At 35.0% G+C, this 21,437-nt stretch overlaps 1 protein-coding gene across 2 annotated transcripts; it reads right to left on the reverse strand.

Annotated features, from left to right (window-relative positions):
* Nucleotides 1-14,756: 14,756 nt before the first annotated feature.
* Nucleotides 14,757-20,838, reverse strand: LOC105118531 (serine/threonine-protein kinase EDR1-like). Of its 2 annotated transcripts, none has more exons than XM_011016510.1 (16): nucleotides 20,293-20,838; nucleotides 19,969-20,083; nucleotides 19,351-19,430; nucleotides 19,106-19,225; nucleotides 18,656-18,710; nucleotides 18,181-18,291; nucleotides 18,024-18,074; nucleotides 16,876-17,009; nucleotides 16,691-16,798; nucleotides 16,518-16,591; nucleotides 16,208-16,383; nucleotides 15,904-15,999; nucleotides 15,525-15,605; nucleotides 15,378-15,431; nucleotides 15,145-15,279; nucleotides 14,757-15,045 (listed from the first exon to the last, which is right to left on the reverse strand). In XM_011016510.1, exons 1-16 carry the CDS (start codon nucleotides 20,535-20,537, stop codon nucleotides 14,971-14,973), a joined length of 1,710 nt encoding a protein of 569 aa, XP_011014812.1. In that variant the 5' UTR covers nucleotides 20,538-20,838; the 3' UTR covers nucleotides 14,757-14,970. The 2 variants fall into 2 exon arrangements, with proteins under 2 accessions (XP_011014812.1, XP_011014813.1); XM_011016511.1 differs by having other exon boundaries at nucleotides 14,757-15,042; nucleotides 20,293-20,836.
* Nucleotides 20,839-21,437: the final 599 nt, after the last annotated feature.

A 21,437-nucleotide genomic window follows, 5' to 3' on the forward strand; every position in this document is an offset into this window, starting at 1 on the left:
TCTTACAGAATTGGCAGAATTAAAGGCATGTGGTGCCTATATTGAGCGTAGAGAGCAGCAACGATTAGTACAATTTTTAACAGCACTTCGTAATGACTTCGAAGGACTTAGAGGTTCAATTCTGTATCCTTCTCCACTGCCTTCTGTTGACTCTGTTGTGAGTGAGTTATTAGCTGAAGAAATACGTCTTCAATCTTATTTTGAAAAGGGAATTCTTTCTGCTTCGAATCCTTCAGTATTAGCAGTACCTTCGAAGCCATTCTCTAATCATCAGAAGAAACCTTACACAAGGGTTGACTTCGACGAGTGCAGTTTCTGTAAGCAGAAAGGTCATTGGAAGGCTTAGTGTTATAAGTTGAGACAACAAAATCAAGCTTGGAAGTTTGGCAGTCAGTCACAACCTATTGCTCATAGACCACCTCAGGGTTATAAACCATCACACCATAATACTGCAGCAGTAACTTCCCCAGGCTCTATTACCGATCCCAATACTTTGGCTGAGCAATTTCAGAAGTTTCTCTCCTTGCAGCCACAAGCAATGTCCGCTTCTTCTTCCATAGGTCAGTTGCCTCATAGTTCCTCAGGTATGTCACACTCTGAATGGATCTTGGATTCTGGTGCTTCTCATCATATGTCTCCAGATTCCTTATCTTTTACCTCTGTGTCCCCTTTATCCTCCATTCCTGTTATGACTGCTGATGACACTCCTATGCCCTTAGCAGATGTTGGTTTTGTTGTCACACCTCACTTGTCTCTCCTTAATGTTTATCTTATTCCAAAACTTAAATTGAATATTGCATCTGTTGGTTAAATATGTGATTCTGGTGATTATTTAGTCATGTTTTCAGGTTTTTTTTGTTGTGTACAGGATCTATAGTCTCAGAAACTGATTGAGACAGGCCGTAGGGAGAATGGACTATATATTTTGGATGAGTTAAAAGTGCCAGTTGCTACTGCCGCCGCCGCTACTACTACTATTGATTTGTCTTCCTTTCGTTTAAGTCTTTCATTGTCTAGTTTTTATTTATGGCATTCCCGTCTAGGTCATGTTTCGTCTTCTCGTTTGAGATTTTTGGCATTCTCAGGAGCTTTAGGAAATTTAAAAACTTGTGACATCTGTGATTGTAGTGGATGTAAATTAGCAAAATTTTCTGCTTTACATTTTAATCGAAGTATTTCTGTTTCTTCTTCACCATTTGATTTGATTCATTCTGATGTATGGGGACCTTCTCCTGTTGCCATAAAAGGAGGGTCTTGATATTATGTCTCTTTTATTGATGATCATACTCATTATTGTTGAGTTTATTTAATCAAACATCGTTCTGAATTCTTTGAGATATATACAGCTTTTCGAGCTCTTATTAAAACTCAATATTCTGCCATGATTAAATGCTTTAGGTGTGATTTGGGTGGGGAATACACCTCTAATAAATTTTGCCAATTGCTTGCCTTAGATGGAACCATCCATCAAACTTCATGTACAGATACTCCTGAGCAAAATGGTGTTGCTGAAAGAAAACATAGGCATATTGTCGAAACTGCTCGTTCTCTCTTATTGTTTGCTTTTGTTCCTAGTGAGTTTTAGGGAGAAGCTGTTCTTATTACAGTAAGTTTGATTAATACAATTCCATCTTCTCATAGTTCGGGTCTATCTCCTTTTGAAAAGTTATATGGATATGTCCTTGATTATTCCTTATTTAGAGTCTTTGGTTGTACTTGTTTTGTTCTTCGTCCTCATGTAGAACGCAGTAAGTTATCCTCTCGATCCGCTGTTTGTGTCTTTCTGGGTTATGGTGAAGGTAAAATGGGGTATCGTTGTTTTGATCCAATAACTCAGAAACTTTATGTGTCTCGTCATGTTGTCTTTCTTAAGCATATACCTTTCTTTTCTATTCCATCCACTACTCATAACATGACTAAATCTGATATTATTCATATAGATCCCTTTTCCGAGGATTCTGGTAATGATACCTCTCCCCATGTTCGATCAATTTGTACTCATAACTCTACAGGTACTAGTACTTTACTCTCTAGCACACCTGAAACTCCATTCTCATCTACAACCCCTCAAGCTTCATTTGAGATTATGGATCCACCTCCACGTTAGTCCATCCGCATTCGTAAGTCCACAAAACTACCAGATTTTGCTTATTCTTGTTATTCTTCATCATTTACTTCTTTTTTAGCTTTTATTCATTGTCTCCTCTTCCTATAAAGAGGCAATTCTTGATCCACTTTGGCAGCAAGCTATGGATGAGGAACTTTCTGTTTTGCATAAGACATATACTTGGGATTTGGTTCCTCTACCTCCTGGTAAGAGTGTTGTTAGTTGTCGTTGGGTGTATAAGATTAAAACTAATTCTGATGGGTCTATTGAGCGATACAAAGCTAGGCTGGTTGCAAAAGGATATTCTCAACAATATGGTATGGATTATGAGGAGACATTTGCCCCGATTGCAAAAATGACTACTATTCGTACTCTTATTGTCGTAGCTTCGATTCGTCAGTGGCATATTTCTCAGCTTGATGTTAAAAATGCCTTCTTGAATGGAGATCTTCAAGAAGAAGTTTACATGGCACCCCCTCCTAGTATTTCACATGACTCTGGATATGTTTGTAAGCTTAAGAAAGCATTATATGGTCTCAAACAAGCACCTCGTGCTTGGTTTGAGAAATTCTCTATTATGATCTCATCTTTTGGCTTTGTTCCTAGCAGTCATGATTCTGCTCTTTTTATTAAGTGCACTGATGCAGGTCGTATCATTCTGTCTTTATATGTTGATGACATGATTATTACTGGTGATGGTATTGATGGTATTTCAGTTTCAAAGACAGAGTTGGCTAGACGATTTGAAATGAAGGATTTGGGTTATCTTCGATATTTCTTGGGTATTGAGGTAGCATACTCACCTAGAGGTTACCTTCTTTCTCAATCGAAATATGTTGTAGATATTCTTCAGCGGGCTAGACTTACTGATAACAAAATTGTAGATACTCTCATTGAGGTTAACGCAAGGTACTCTTCTTCTGATGGTTTACTTTTGATAGATCTCACTTTATACCGCACTATTGTTGGGAGTTTAGTATATCTCACCATTACTCGTCCATATATTGCATATGTTGTTCATGTTGTTAGTCAGTTTGTTGCTTCTCCTACTACTGTTTACTGGGCAGCTGTTCTTCGTATTTTGCGATATCTTTTAGGTACAGTTTTTCAGAGTCTTTTACTTTCATCCACCTCTTCCTTGGAGTTGCATGCATACTCTGATGCTGATTATGGTAGTGATCCCACAGATCGCAAGTCTGTTACCGGGTTCTGTATCTTTTTAGGTGATTTTCTTATTTCTTGGAAAAGCAAAAAACAATCTATTATTTCTCAATCATCCACCGAAGCAGAATATCATGCCATAGGATCTACTACTAAAGAGATTGTTTGGTTACGGTGGTTACTTGCTGATATGGGAGTTTCCTTTTTCTCATCCTACTCCTATGTATTGTGACAACCAGAGTTCTATTCAGATTACTCACAACTCGGTTTTTCATGAGCGAACTAAGCACATTGAGATCGATTGTCATCTTACTCGTCATCATCTCAAGCATGCACCATTGCTTTGCCTTTTGTTCCTTCTTCCTTGTAGATTGCAGATTTCTTCACCAAGGCACATTCCATCTCTCGTTTTTGTTTTCTAGTTGACAAACTCTTGATGCTTGTAGCTGCCGCATCGTGAGTTTGAGGGGAGATGTTAAATAATATTTATGTAGTCTTATTTATTAAGGGTAGAATAGTATTTTCAGTTTAATCTATATATACTTTATTTGTATTTAGGTTAAGGTTAAACATTCATAATATACAGATTATTCAGAATTCTAGCCTCCTTTTTATATTTGATCTTAATTATTTTAACATAAATCATACTATTTAAGTTAAAAAAACATTTTTTTATTTTAAAAAACACAATTTACATCTTATCCAAACACATACTTAAATCAAAATATTTTGGGACTAGATGAGTGAGTGAGTTAAAAAAATAGTTTGAATTTAGAAAAACAATATTTTTTATAAACTATTTCATTTTATTATATGAATTTTAATCTTAATGCATGAATACGACCAATTAAAATATATTGTTTGAATTAAAAAAAAAATGCCATGTTTGTTTCATATGAAGACAAGCCCAAGTTACTTTAATTGAATAATATTGTAGTTACTAGTGCTGTCTTAAACAAAAGAAATGGGCACTTGAGGGTGGATGTGATAAGGGTAATATTGGCCTCAGGTTTTGGGTTTATGACAAAAATGGCATCATCATGTCGCGAGGAAGAGAGTCTCTTATTACGGATTGATGTGTGGAATGTACGTGGAGTGCAGAAGCTCATCGAGACGATCAGAATGTGGGGTGGGAGAGCCATTCAAGATGGTGGAAGAGAGTTCATTTGTTGCATTGCTAGATTATTTGCCATGAAACAAGAGGAACATGGACCAAGGAGAAAGCTAAGAAGGTGCTGGTTAGTAATTATGAGATTCATGGGAGAGGTGTGGTAGATGAAGTTACTTAAAAGCACTTTTCTTTCCTCTGTTGATGCTAGCTTGTAAATTGAAAAAAAAAACAGAGAGAGAGAGAAGAAGAAATGGGGAATTAACATAATAATTAAACAAATAAAGTTTCCTTAGCTGTAATTTTAAGAAATACTAATCCTAATATACACCTTTAAAAAAAATGTAACAGTTAAATTATTTTTGAATAATTATTGGCTCTCGAGCTTAATCCTAATAATTATCGAGTATTTAGTCTTGAATTAAACTATTGACGCTATCATCACACGGTGCTCCATGTTGACGGTGTCAGATGTGGAAAATCAACCAGAGTGACGAATTGCAAGATACACATGCAAATCGTGGGTGTGTTGTTGCTATATATAAATAAGTGTACTTGAGAGTCAAAATCACTAATACATCCTATTGATAGAGTGGATTAATAATTAATACAACTCGCCTAATCAAGATTAGATAGATTTATATTTGATACAAGTATAATTTCAGAAGCCGTGCCCGGATAGATTTGGTGTTAATAAAATAAACCATGACCAGGACGATCTATTAGAAGGAATTCTAGGGACATATGTCAATCCAGGATAGAGAGATAGAGTAGCTGACCTGAGCTAGCAGACACGCGATTCGCATTAGCCGAGGAATAAACGGGTAAAAGAAAGTGACATGACATGGAAGATAAACAAGAGGAAATGACTTGGACGGCACGTGGAAAGATGGGAGTGGATGACGTGGTAAAGTGGCCTTTGGACATCGCCAAAGGTCACGTGAGATTAGCGAAGGAGATTTGACATCGAAGTGGCAACCTGTCGCCGCTAGACTTTCAAAGAATATGCGATTCCGAGTCGGAGAATCCATGTTTAAATAAACAAAGGCATACAGTTTCGGTTAGTTATTAATATCTGCAGGAGAATGGAAACATTTCAAGGCAAATTTTCTCTTGTTCTAGTAATCTGGGTAGTGAAGAAATGAGGATATTCTCCGAACTCTTTCAATATACTGATTGAATTCTTTCTCAGATCTATTTACAGTAAACGGTTCATGACTATGTTAGCATATTTTCCAGAAATAATTATTTTTCTGAGTGAATAAAAAATGAAAAAAAAATACTCATGTGGCAGTTTTATTTTAAAGTAATTTATATTATATTTTTTAAGTAAAGATAAATAATAATAATAATAATAATAATAATAATAATAAGAACAACAACAATAACAATAATACACAGTTATAAAATTATTATAAAAGTTGACTTGGTTTAAAAATTAAGTTTAACAAATTAACTTTAAAGTTGATAAATCAACTTAATATTTTATCGTTTCAAAATTATTATCTCTTATAAAAAGCTTAAACATTATTATCTCTTATAAAAAGCTTAGACAGTTTCAAGATTATTATCCTTAAATTAACTTCCAAGTAAATAAATCAACTTAATAAAATTTAATTATTAAAAAATAATCAAAAGCTTCTCTGATTTGCTACAATAATTTCTTTTATAATTGATATTAAAAATAATGTTCTGAAAAATACTGTAAACAACACTAACCTTATTTCTAAAGAAAAAAAAAAAAAAAACCTTATCTTGTGAAAACACCAGTTACTTCAATTAATGGAACTGAGAAAACGGAATCCCATGAAATTAATAGCCCTTTGGGGTAGAGGGTAGCCATTCGCAATGCCCTCCACCAAACGAGAATGACCGTTCATTTGACGGTGGGCTTTTTTGCATGCAAGGTTTACTTCTCATGGACACACTGTGTTGGAGGTAGGGTACACTGTGTTGGAGGTAGGGTAAAGTTTCGTGTGTGTGTGTATATATATAATGTTTTTTTAATAAAAAAAAATTAAATTCAGTGAGAGTTGAGATGATGACTCCGTTGACTTTACAAGTCTAAAAATAACTCAAATAACCCATAAAAATGTATTTTTAAACAAAAAAATCAATGTAATATTTTTTAATATTAAAATAATAATATATCATATTAATTTTAGTCAGCTTGAGTTAACATGTTAAACCCACTAACAAAGTTATGAAACTATAATAACCCTATAAAAAACAAATTAAAACAAATTATGAAACATAATTTTCAATTAACTTAATGTTGAAGACTAAAATTGAAACAAATCAATTTAAAAAAAAAAACCTAAAAAGTAACCTGAATAATTTATCAAACCCACGATTCGGGTCATAAGACCAAGATAACTCAATAGAAAGCAAATCAAAACAAATAAAAAAATTCAATTCACTATTTGTCTAATGTTTAAGAATGAGATTAAAATAATAAATCAATTAGAAAAATATATAAAAAATTAACCCGAGTTAATTCATCAAACTCATGAGACCAAGATAACTGACACGATCAAAGAGTTGATGTCTTATCCCAAGTGCAGGAGTGTCAAAGTAAAATAACCCGGCAAGACCGGGGTCGAACCACAGGGAGGTGAATTATATAAATTACAAATAAAGAAAAAGATTTGAAGAGAATAATAACAGAAAAGGAGTTGAAGAAAGTTTTGGGATGTGATATTGATGTAAGGATTAAACAATAATAAAACATATGTCAAGGTTATACGATTCACTAATGGTATTTCAAATAAATATAATATAAACTCTTTTTATTACTCAACTAGAAACCACACACAAAGGAGGTCCTAATCGGATGATTTCTCGTTATTAGCTCATTATAAATTACTAACATGATCATATTAATTATCTTATCTAAGTAATACCATACTTATAAATATCATCAAGTATTCATGTTGCTAGTTTATGTTAACAACAAATCAAGTTTCTATCATAATAACGATTTCGGCCGAAAACTATGAAAGATCAAGCATTTGATGTGCCAAATATTATACAACACAAATCTAAATTAAACATTTAATAAGCAAGGCATTAAGAATTAGTAAGATAAAAAGATAAAACATGTTAATAACAATCTTTCTTGGATATAAACATTTAAAGCTCATGTTGAGTTTATATTATACCTATTCTAACACCATTAGAGAAACCTTTTCACCTTGACATAATTAACTTAGCTAAACATTAAAAAGGAGAAAAACATAAATAAGCAATATAAGAACATAAACATAATATAAGCTAACTAAGTATAGGAAAGGAAATGAAAGAGCATAAACAAGAGATTACTATAGCATGAAAGAAAACTTGAACATTACAAAGATGTAGAGAGAAAGCAAGAAGATAACTTTGATCTGAAAATTAATATGACTAAATACATGGACAATGCCTCCTTTTATAGGCTAAGTTTCAGAACTATTGATTGATTGAAGAATTGGTGGGCATCCATTGATTTGGTGGCTGGTTTTTGACATTAATGGCTGCTGGTTTTTTGATATTGTGGGCTGATTTTTGATATTATTGGCTGGCCAAAACGTCATTGCTCACATCAGAATTATAGCCAACTGAATTGTGGAATCTGTGGGCAATTGTCTCAGCTTTCCATAAAAAAAAACCAGAGCTCATTTGGACTTCTAGAACTCAAGATATGAGCCAAAAACCGAATAGTGCTTGAGCTGCAGGACAGCTTCCGACGTCTTCGTTGTTGCTAAGATTTGGGCTTGAAAATGGCAGAACTGAGTCTTTGACTTCATATGAAAGTTGTAGGTCTATGTCTTACCTTTCCATCGATATAAAATGGACCTAAATCTGATATCTACAGCTCCAGATATGATCAAATTACTGAACGGTGTTCGAGTTTGGAATGCACCAGCAACACTTTGCTAAGTTTGGCCTTCTTTTTATCCTTTCAATTTCAATCCTTAAACTCATCAATCAATCCTTTTATTTATGTGATAGACCTGCATTTAGGATGAACATTTACCATGAATTAAAGGTATATTATATTTTTAGACTTGCTAATATAAAACATGCTTTTGTTAGGGAATTTAATGATACTTTAGGTGCAATATGATGACATAAATCCTTAATGAGAATGCATTTTTAAGTACTAATCAATAACTTCATAGAAAAAAATAAAAAAACAACTTGATATAACCTGGGTTAATCTACCAAATATGTGACTTTGGTAATGTCGCTACACAACGTCGGGCGACGACTCCACTCCTTTTTTGTTTGTTTTTTTTTAAACAAAAAAAAGAATAATTTTTTATTTGATTGGGGAAATAAAGATTTTTATTGGAGTCGCCATCTAGTAATTTGAGGGAACTAGAAATCCAAAATTAGACACTGGTCCCAGAGATTCGGGTACTGGGTTAGTTATGATTAAGGGAAGGTAGACACCACCCTTAAAACATCCTTTCAGAGAAAGGTTACCTTTACTTGTGTGTTTTTCTTATTTTGATTCAAATGCTATTATATTTTGAGCTTGTTTGTAAATTTTTTTAACATGGTTAACGTCGGTCCCTAAAAATAGGAGACACGTTAAAAATGACATCAGTCCCTAAAATTAGGAGACTTTGTCTAAAATGTCGACGTTTATCCCTAAAAAGGAGAGTTACGTCTGATTTATCAAAATAAATAATAATAGACATAATCCATATTTGGTATTTAAATTTTTGATATCAGTCCTTTTCTATAAATAAAAGAGACGTGTTGACAAATAATATTTATTTTATAAAATAAAAATTATTTTGATATCATTGACAAATAGATATATCAATTCTTAAAAATTGGGTTTTTGACCCATGAACAGTGATATGATAAAATGGGTGTTAAACCCGCGTCATTATTTATTTTGGTTTATTTTTGTTTTTTTTTTTTTCCCATGTAAAAATTTACAAGTATTTATATACAAAAATATCAAAAAATACCATAAAATATCATAAAAAATTACCCGAGTACCCCTGTATAGGCAAAAGACTGAAATACCCACGGATTTATCGAAAATTTATGAAAATGCCACTGGCGGCGCGTGTGGCTCACGCGTGTTACTGTTGCCAGCGGCAAAATTTTCCGGTGAGATTCCAGCCAAAAGATGGTCGATTATGGATCTGAGGACGGGGATTCTGATGGTGGTGGTCTCGTTGGCCGTTGATGGCTGAGGAGGGAGAATCGACGACTTGAAGGTCGATTGGCCGATGTCGGTCGCGGCCTTTTTGCAGCCAAAATCGCCGGTGAAAAAGTGTAAAACAGCCGGGGTTTTGCTTCAGAGGAGGCGATTCACATTTCTGTGGTGGTTTCGCGGCTTGAGATGGCCGGAAATGGGAGATCGACGGAGAGAGAGAGAATCGCCGGTGAGAGGAGAGAGAAGCTCTGGGTTGTGCTATGGTGTGGACGCGTGTATGGTGTGCTCGTGCGTCTGAAGGATATGAACTGCTAGATCTCGGATGAACAGATCGTGCGGCTGTGATTCATGTGATCTTCAAGTTGATCGAACGGTCAGAAGTGAATGGGCTGCGATCTGGTGTGTTGCAGTGTACCGAGTGCTTGATACACCTGCTGACGTGGCGCAACCGGATCGAAGGGCAGATTATTTGAAAGGCTGAGATTGATTTGAGTTTTAATCTGGTGTGGTAAAGCCTATTGTATCCTAAGAAATCAAAGGCTCAGATCTAAATACTATTAGATCTAACGGTTGGGATATTTTTTGTATTTTTCAATTTGTTAAAAAAAAATTTAATATCTAGGGTGCAGAAAAAGTATAAGAAAAATAAATAGTATCCAAATAGTAACCAAACAGTAATGCTCGATTCACAATTGCACAGAATGATTTTTTTATCTTTTCTTCCCCCCTCCCTGTGTCTTGAATTCAATGAAAGCAGACAATAAATCACGCATTGTTAAAATTTTCAACTTCCACCGATTACTATTTGTCTTATTATATATAATAATACTAAATAATAATAATAATATTTATTTATAGGGGTAAAAATTAAAAAATTAAATCAGTATTATAAAAAGTTTTTCATCCGCTAAAAATTAATTTTAAATTACAAAAAAAACTTTTTTATACGGGTATCAACTCGGTGGACCGGGTTTTTTTGACTAAAAATACCAGTTTTGACCAAAAATAGTCCAAAACTCATTTTTTATCGCGGTCGACATGATGGGACCCGTATTAACCCGATTGACTCGGTTTTGACAGAAAATGATGGTTTTGACCCGAAATAGCCCGAAACTCATTTTTCATCGCGGTCGACATGGTGGAACCCGTATTGCCCCTATAGACTTGGTTTTGACAGAAAATGACGGTTTTGACCCGAAACGCCCTGAAGCTCATTTTTCATCCCGGTCGACATCGTTTAACCCGTATTGACCTAGTGGACTCAGTTTTGACAGAAAATGACGGTTGACTCGAGAAAATATATTTTAAACTCTTTTTTTTCTCTTTTTTTATTTATTATATATTTTTTTTCATGAATAATAAGATAAAATAACATTCAAAATTTTTTAGTGAATCCAAAATTGGGTTACAACAGGTAACAAGATTAAAACAATCCTCTAAAAAACAAATAAAAAAAATTGAAACTTAATTCATAATTGATCATATCAGACCTAATATTGAATAATGAAACTTGTAAATTTTTAAATTAAAAATAACACAGAAAATAAGCCAAGTCAACTCGAGTTAATCAATTAGCACTATTCTCGGGTTATGAGATCAATATAACCTAATAAATAACAAATCAAAATAAAGCATGAAGCCTAATTTCCTATTAAACAAAATAATAATTGATGAAATTAGGGAAAAATAGTTAGTTAAAAAAATTTAAAAACTGAGTCAACTGGATTAAATTGTCAAACTCATAACTCAGATCATAAGACAAGATCAACTCAATAAAAAGTAAATTTAATTTTGAAGGACATTTAACCTGAGTCACATAGCTGAGATAACTTCTTAGAATTTGTTTTTTAAAAATGACCCGACTTGAATAAGTTTAAAACACGAAAACTTGTAAATATGATCATGAAATCAAGATATCCCCCATTGAAAGTAAATCAAAACAGATTATGAAGCTCAATTTCTAACTGATGCAATGTTGAATGATAATATTATAAAAAAAAATTAATTAAAAAAAAATCAACTTAAGTTAACTCAGGTTAATTTGTTAAGTATTATTATCAAGTCATAACGTCGAAATAACCTAATATAAAGTAAACAAAAAAAAATCATAAAACTTAATTCTTAATTAATCTAATATTAAAGGATAAAATTAAAAAAATAAATTAATCAAATTAACTTGTAATTTATGAGAATAAAATAATCCAATAAAAAACAAATGTGATATTAAAAATTGAGATTAAAAAAAAAACGACATTGATGGAAAAAGAAATCAAAGAAAAAAGAAGAAGCACTGTCTGAATAAATATTGATTTGTGAGGAGAGCACAACAAAAACCCCTGTTTTAGTTTTTTTCTTAATCTGATACAGCCATCTTATTGGCTAGCTATTTTGATTTTATACTCGAAATCCATTTAAAGCACTTTTGGTTTACCTTGTTCTTGGATTGCCATTTGTTAGTTGTACAATGCAACTCCACAAACTATGAGTGAGCACATTTGATGAAGAATGACGGCATCATAAGAAATTGCCAGAGTTCTGACATGTGGTGAAGATCTACCAGGCTTTCTGAGGAATCATTTTGTTGGTCTCCTTAATGGCATTGATAGAAAAATGCTTCATGCAGAGGATCTTTCGCTGCAGACACAAGCTTTGCGACGTATTAAAATGCTAATTGAAATGATGGGATCACAGCTTGGTACTTATGTGCCAAAATTAATGGTCCTTCTTATGCATGCTATTGATAAAGAATCACTGCAAAACGAGGGCCTATCTGTCTTGCACTTTTTCACAGAGCAATTGGCAAACAAGTCACCATCTAACACTATACATGTCATTTCTCAAGTTTTTGCTGCCCTTATTCCCTTCTTGGAGAGATACAAAGAAAATCCTTCTACACATTTGAACAAAGTAGTGAACATTTTGGAAGAACTTGTGTTAAAGAACAGAACCATCCTGAAGCAGCATATTCATGAATTTCCCCTATTAGCTAGTATTCTTTGGAAGAACTTGTGTTAAAGAACAGAACCATCCTGAAGCAGCATATTCATGAATTTCCCCTATTAGCTAGTATTCTTGAGCTAATGGAAGTGAACAAAGCTATTCAAGAAGCACGTGGGTCAATGACTTTGAAGGATCAATTGCGAGATGTTGTTGATGGTTTTAACCATGAGAACTTGAATGTTAGGTATATGGTGGTGTGTGAGTTAAGCAAGTTACTGAATCTGAGAAGGGGAGATATTACATCTCTGATCACTGGTGGACATTGTGAGCTCGTTGATCGCAGCATTACTCAGAGGATGTCCAGAAGAATTAAGGACTGCAGTAGGACAGCGGCAGAAGGTGGTCTGTGCTGATTGTCTCGGAGCATTGGGTGGGGTTGACCCTGCTAAAGTAAAGGGAATTTCATCCCAGCGCTTCAAAATTGAATGTTCAGATGATGATCTCATATTTTAGCTGATCCACAAACACTTGGCTAGGGCTTTTAGAGCTGCACCTGATCCCATTGTTCAGGACTCAGCTGCACTGGCAATACAAGAATTGCTTAAGATAGCAGGTTGTGAGGCATCACTGGATGGGACTGCTTCGCTGTCAGAAGCAGCATGGAGGCTGGGCAGGTGGGACTTGACAGATGAGTACATCAACGGGGCAGATCATGATGGTTTACTTTGTAGTGGTTCTGAAAGTAATGCTTCCTTTGACATGGATGTTGCAAAGATTCTCGAGTCCATGATGGAGAAGGATCAGTTCTCAGTTGCTGAGAAGATTGCACTATCCTAACAAGCTCTGACTGCTCCACTTGCTGCTGCTGGCATGGATTCTTGCGTGCGGGCTTAATTACCCGTCTATCGTGAAACTTCACCTACTACGTGAATTGGAGGACTTCCAAGCTCTTCTTGTTGATGATTCTTTCTTGGTCATAAAATTCCATCTGGGTCATCTAGAATTCACTAAATTGATGGGGAATTGGGAACATCGGCTCAGATTTACTCAACCATCCCTTTGGGCAAGGGAGCCTCTTTTGGCTTTCCAAAGATCGGTATTTGGTGCCAGTAGTCTCGGTGCCCATGTTGGGATCTGCTGGCTTCAGTATGCAAAGCTTTGTCGCTTGGCTGGTCACTATGAGACAGCAAACCGAGCAATTCTGGAAGCCCAGGCCTCGGGTGTACCTAATGTTCACATGGAAAAGGCCAAGGTTCTGTGGAGTACTAGGCGATCAGATGGTGCCATTGCAGGTTGCAGCAAACTCTCCTTCACATGCCTGAACAGGTCGTAGGTGCTGCTGCTAGGTCTTCAATTACTAGCCTTTCATTGGTACCATTGAATCCCCAACCTGCATTTTGTGATACTCAAGCTTCGAGTGAGAATCTAGATGTTGCAAAGACTCTACTTTTATATTCCAGATGGATCCATTATACGGGGCAGAAACAAAAGAAAGATCTCTTAACTCTTTATGCCAGGGTGAGGGATATGCAGCCTAAGTGGGAAAAAGGATCCTTCTATTTGGCTAAATATTGCGATGAGGTGCTTGTTGATGCCAGGAAACGTCAGGAAGACAATTATGACTAGGTCCCAGACTGGTACCATTGACTTCCACTTCTATTTCTCCTTCAAACACTGAGAGGCGATGGTGGACTTACGCACCTGATGTACTTTTATTCTATGCTAAGGGGCTGCATTGGGGCCACAAGAATCTCTTTCAAGCTCTTCCAAGATTGCTTACACAGTGGTTTGAATTTGGAAGCATTTATCTAGAAATATCTAGAAATATTGGAAGTAATCTAAAAATCAATCATTGAATGATGTATTTCTAAGACATGAACACGATAAAAAAAAAAAAATACAACGGTTAGAAGCAATAAAATATAACTAAAATCATATAAATTACACAATCTTCGTCATTCTAAATCAACAAAATTATTTTCTTTTAATTACAAAGAAGATATTTGAATTTAAAATCTCTTGAAATAAAAAAATGACACTTCTCACTCTTGTTTTCAAGATGTTGACATTTTCGCTCCTATTTAAAATTCCAACACCCAAAAAAAAAGAAAAAAAACACTTTTTAACTCAACGCAACACAAGGGATTATCAACAATAAAAGCAGAAATAAGCTCTCTCAAAATAACAAAAGTATATTTTCTCCCGAGATCAAAAGTCTATGTTACAAACAAAACCACATTTTCTCCTCCTTTTCTTCACTTTCCCCAAGTTTTTGAAACGAGGAGCTGCTAGAGTTACATGATTGTCACGCAGACATTGATATCTCATTTGAAAGGCGCGCCAAAAGATTGCAACTCTCCATAGCTTAAATGTATAGGTAAGATAATAGGCAGGATGGCAAATAAAATAGTGTACAGTAATGGTAATGAGAAGGATGGAAAATGGCTGGTTCGATTAGCTTGTTGTTCAGGTTATGAGCATCAGCAAGACTTCCCTTTACTTCCTCCTGAGCACAGATAGAAATCGGCCAGGCGACTTCTCCTTGCGCCATTCACCATAATCCCCAACCTGTTATAAAAACTTGCAAGTCTTATTGCTTGCGATGAAAATGTAAAGAAACATGTATGATATATAAAGCGATTTGTAGCAGAAACCACAAATGCTAAATACCTCTTTTGCTATTTGTTGCAGGATCTCTATAATCTCCGAGAAGTCAGGCCTTACAGTTGGATCCTGTTGCCAGCATTTTTCTAGCAGTTCGACAAGCTTTGGTTGAGTATTCTTGGGTATGGTAGGCCGTAGACCCTGAAAACACATGAATGAAAATCACCACACAAATTCTTATAATCATGGACTCATCATATGAAATAAGGGAAAAAATGCTTGTTGGAAAGGATTTTTACCTTCTGAACCACTCCAACAGCTGCTTGTAAAGGGGTCAAGAATTCATATGGAATCTGGGAAGCCAAATATGCAAAAATTATCAATTTTGCAAGATCAGAAACTTACTGAAAAGAGAGGGGATATTATACCAAAACGACCAGCAGTACCTTTCCAGTTAACAACTCCCATAACACGATCCCAAAACTAAATACGTCAGCCTTGTGGTCATACGGCTTGTGCTCAATGACCTTCAATGCAAGATAAAAGTTGTAAGAAAACGGCGAGATGAACCATTTAGAAGATGCATGGTGGTTGCCACCAGCACAACTAATGATGCCTCAAAGTTTCAACAAGAATCATGGGGGAGGGGAGGGTAAAGCTATGGATTATTTAACAATGGTAAACAAGTGATCTCTCTCGGTGACAGCAAGAAGCAAATTAAACATTAAGAATAATATCAAGATAGTTTGCACACTAGTACTGAAAAGGATATTGGTAAAGCTGGGAACACTTTCAGAATAAGGTGTAATGAAAACAAAGGTTTACCTCAGGAGCCATCCATCTATAGGTCCCAGTTTCCGCAGTCATAATTCCAGTCTGAGCTTTCACTCTGGCAACACCAAAATCAGCAACCTTGACTACCTGAAATGAAATTAACAGATGTTTCTTATAGATACACATACGGTACAAAGCTTCAGTTGAATTTGATTTATCTTCCTCCGTGATCATGATGAGAGTAGAAGATGTGGAGGAGGATGAAAAAGACTAGGTAAAAAACATCACTGAAGCCAATCGAATAGTAAACAAAGCACTTGCTGAAAAAATTAAATATGGTAAAGAAGAACCTTACTTCATTTTCATCCATGAGAAGATTTGCAGCCTTCAAGTCCCTATGGATTATATTATTTTGGTGCAAGTAATCCATTCCTTTAGAAACATCTATTGCTACTTTAAGTAAATTTGGCAGCTTAAAAACACCCCTGTGCTTGTGCAGGTAGTCATAGACACTTCCTCCGTACATGAATTCTATTTACCAAGAAAAGAAAAATTAAGATACAAAATGTTGAATGGCAGATGAAAAATTAAAGGGAAAAAAAGAAAGAAATTCATACGAGGAATAAATAAACATAACATATGTTTCAAAACTCAGTGACATTTACCTGTTACAATGCACAAACTTGGAGGCTTGGTGCATGCACCGATAAATTGTACAACATTCTTGTGTCGAACTTTCCTACAGGTTCAAAGAATATGTAAAAACAAGGAAACACCAAACCCAAGAAACAACCTAGAGTTGTAGAAAAACTACGTAGCTGAAGACATTTTGTCAGACCTCATAATGTAAACTTCTTGGGCGAATTCTTTCTGCAAGTCTGAATTTAGTCGCTCAGGCTTGAGAATTTTGATAGCCACTTCCTGACTACAGTATGTACCTTTGTACCTAAGCAAATAGGATGAAACAGTTGAATAAGAAACCAAACATCAACAGAAATTGCATCTAAAAAACATTTAACTTACAGATCACCATATGATCCAGAGGCAACTTTGTTCTCAAACTTCAAATATTTAGGATCAATTTCCCACACATCAGTCCCGTCATTGGGTATTGCAACATGATTAGTATCGTCTTTAGTCCTAAATTGCTCGTGATCCTGTAAACACATTTAAAGTAAATTGGAATGCATATCGAAACAAGACAATGAATGAAACCGCACAAGGAAAAACATGAATAGGTTCTAGTCAATTGATGTGGTGAAGAGATTATGGCATAAACTAGACATTATCAATTATCTTATTGCATTGGAAAACTAAAGAATGAGCAGAAGAAAAATCCGAGAACTTCAAAATGGTACCCATCAGCAACCTATGGTGAATTATTGCTGAAGTAAATTCAGTTACATGTGTTCTACCATATTCAAAACATTACTAGTAGCGTTATGCCTGTCATATACAAGGCAAATCATCTAATTTGAGGAGGTTGCTCGTGGAAGAAATAGATGAAACAATTTTAAAATGATGAAGATAAAAAATACATGTCAACAAAACAAGGTTCCTAACAGACAACTTAACCATCGGGATAAATTCTTATTCAATACATGGCCTGCTCTTGCCCATTTCCAGTACTATAAGAGTTTCTAATTGGGAATTCCTGAATTTAACTCCTTTTTTCGTTTTCTTGTCACTAATTAACTTGTGACTAGGTTTTATTTCTACCAACAGCAGCCCCTCCTCCACCCCATAAAATAACCAAATGGTAAAAAGATCTGAAACTGGATGAAGGAAATTACATCAAATATTGGAAAGCAATTTATAAAACATTTCATTGCATCCCGCCCAATTCACTGGCTTTAGATATAATTAACTTCAATTTGAGATGATCATTTTAGCAAATAGACCATTGGTTAGAAGAGAATATTCTGCTTGCAGTATCTTGCAAAGCTTGCCCGATCCTCATCAAATAATATGACATCTCCACTAAACAAGAAACAAGAAAATCAAGAGACTGGAAATATAATCAATTCAAGTACAAATAATTTCATAAAAACTCTTGTAGAACACCACATTCAGCAGTGAGCATTGTGAGTGAGAGAAACCCAGATTTATTATAAGCTGCAAACTCCATAAGAAGACACTTGCCATCACTACAAATCAACTCAGGGAATTACCTCAATCTTGGAAACTTCCTTTACCAACGCTTCTCTGAGCTGCTCCGTTTCCTGAAAATTATGAACAGTGTGTTAATCGATCAAGTTCGTTGTGTATTTCAAATATGTTCCTGATTAATGGAAGCCTTATGTAATAAAAGGTGTGCATGGCAAGTACCTCATATGGCCAACCATCAACAACAAATACATCTAAGGAGTAGCCATCAACTGTCGAAAATGCGTGCGCTTCTTGGATGTTCAACCCAATGTCAGCAAGTAAGGAAGTCAGCTGTAAATTCGCGAAACACCAATGACCTCATAAATAACTAGAAGCACAATAAACGACAAATTCATTAAACCAATGGTTAAATGTTTATTTTAGCAGTATCAGACACTATCACAGACTTGCTGCTTACATCAAATGTCAGTCATTCATGCTAATTGACCAGCCAGTAAAATGCATGCTACCAGCTGGTGGAATAAAACTCAAAACGAATCCTAAAATTTGTTTGCACTTCTTCCAAATTCAATACCAAAACAGCCTTCAAACTGAAAGAAGCAGCAGAATAAACGAATATTTTCCCCAGCAAATTGAAACAATGATTGATAAATAAAATGAGCTTGGCTTACTTCAACAAGCATGCTTATCTTACCTGACTCAAAAGTTTTCGCTTGTCATCAGTTGAAAAAGTAATTTCATGCATGGGCCTACATCATTGCCAACAAGAAAAATAGTGTAAACTTCAAAATCCAAATCTAGTAAATCATGCATATGAATATTTGCATGCATGTATATATATATGTTTAGGAAAGTGCATACTCCATGGCATTCTCAATCAGATTGAGCGCCATTTCAAATATAGGATCTCATATTCAAAGAGAGCCCATTACTCTACCATAATCAAGGATTAGAAACTTATCTGAATTCTGATTTTTACTCAAGTCAGTCGATTAAAGACAATGATTAATATAAAAATGATCTTTGTTAAAACTTTTCAAAAGAAAAGGTGAAAGTGAACTAACAAAAGGGAAAAAACCCCAGATAGATCCTTATTGGAATCAAGTTAACTCTACCACAATAGCATTTTGAATGAGAGAATTACCTGAAGAACTTTGAATCAGCACACACAGAATTATCACCATCTTGATCATCAAATTTATTTGCCTCAAGTGCCAGTGCTTCAAGATTAGGTGATGAGCCAAAGGCTGGAGGTGGATGCATGCTGACAATTGAAAACAAGATAAAAATGTCAGCAATATTAATGAAACTTATTGATTGGAGTGGTCAAAACCACTAAATGCATCGATTAAGAGGATCCTAAGACAGATAATGATCTCAACAGCATACATCTTTCTTTGGGCTCCTTCCTTACAAGGAGAGTCTTGAAGGCTAGAGTCAGCAGAATTGTCATCGGAAGTAGGATGAACCTGCATGTGGGAGATGCAGTTGATTGCACTTGATAAATTAAAAAGTTTACAAGACTCAATGCAAGAAAAGAAGATAACAAATGCAAACGAGGTTTGCAATCCACATTTGGCAGAAATTCAGCTGCGTTTATTGAACTCAAACAGATCAAACCAGCCTCACAGTGTGAAATGCAGCACTTATTCGAAGACATGTTTACAGAAGATTCCTTTCATAGCTAGTAACTAAACCAGTATTATACTCGTATATTTATAGTTGTATCACATTTACTTCTACATCAACAATGTGGAACCAAAAAAAAATCAATTTTGATGAACACAAAAACACAAAACTTCGAACTCCAAATTCTCCACAAAAGATAGGATCCTTCAAGACCTAAAAACATCTGCCGAAAACTTGTATCATGAACAAATCCTCGCGTAGTCTTAAAATCTACAGCCTAATCAATCGCAAATTCTATTCATAATCAAATCTTCACAAATTAATATCATGAAGCATCGGTAATAAAAAAAACATAACAAGTCAGTAAATACACGTTACCTGTACAAGGCGAATTTCAATCGCCGGTCGATTAGCAGGATCGTGAGCCAAACGCAGCAATCTCTTATGCGTTAACACATCTTCTGCTCTTTCCACATTCACATCTAAGGCATATCTACACCACAAAAGGTACCAAAATCAGAATTATCCTCCAAAAGATAAAAATAAAAAGACAGAAAAAGCTAATAATTCAAATAAAGAAAAAAAACAAAAAATTTTAATTTCCGTAACGAAGAGGCAACACCAAATCACATACATACACATATATCGTATAGATACACGTACACGTGCCGAAACTAAGACACACAACACACACACACGTACCTGGTAGGGAGGCGGTTGAAGTGAGTCCAGAGTTGATCATCAAAACCAGGTAGATTAGCTTCTTCGTGATTAGATTCTTTAAGACGACGAAGAATCGCATTGTAAACCTCAAGTTTCTGCTGCATCCTTTGCTGTTGTTGCCTTCCTTGTAACACCGAATCAGAAAATGTCGTGTTCGCGTTCTCGTTCACTCTGCTGCCGCAGCTCTCATTACTACCACCCTCCTCCATCGACATAACCACCATTTTAACAAAAATAAATAAATAAAGCAAAATGCAGAGAGAGAGGTTGTGAATTTTTTTATTTATTTCGCTTCTTACGTTAAAGAAAAAGGGAGGTAGGTTTAAGAGGAGATTATGGGGAGGGTTAAGAGAGGATTAAGGTTTAATTAATCTAATATTATGGATTCATAGTTGGTGCTGAAGAGAGAGAGGCTGCGTTGTGAGTTTTTTTGAATGGGTTTTTGGCTTTCCTTCCGCTGCTCTCTAAATATGTAAGCTGTTTAGAGGCGTAGTGCGCCCCCATAAGAATCAAGACGGTGTAAATTCGTACCCTCGCTCGTTATCCTCCCCTAAATAAAATATTAGCGGGGAGAGTTATATGCTGTGTGTACATTACATCAACTTCCATGCATCTTTACAACATTTTTTTTTTTGTTTTGTTTTTTCAATCCATCTTTTTGACTTGGAATCATTCCGTTGATGCTATTTAAATCAGAATGTTTTGGGACTGAATGCAGTGCATGAGTTTAAAAAATGGTTTGAATTTTAGAAAAGCAATATTTTTTATAAACTATTTCATTTTATTATGTGAATTTTAATCTTATAAATGCATGAATTCGACCAACTAATTAAAAGATATTGTTTTAATATTTAATTAAAAATTAAAAGAAGATGCCATGTTTGCTTCATATGAAGACAAGCCCAAGTTACTTTAATTGAATAATATTTTGTAGTTACTTAATATTGTGCTATCTTAAACAAAAGAAATGGGCACTCACGGTTGGATGATAAGGATGTTATATATATTGGCTTATGGTTTTGGGTTTATGACAAAAATGGCATCATCATGTCGCGAGGGAGAGAGTCTCTTATTACCAGCGAGAGAGTCTCTAATTAATTATTACAGATTGATGTGTGGAATTA

The sequence above is a fragment of the Populus euphratica genome, unplaced genomic scaffold, assembly GCF_000495115.2.
Source record: "Populus euphratica unplaced genomic scaffold, PopEup_1.0 scaffold1997.1, whole genome shotgun sequence".
Lineage (NCBI taxonomy): Eukaryota > Viridiplantae > Streptophyta > Magnoliopsida > Malpighiales > Salicaceae > Populus > Populus euphratica.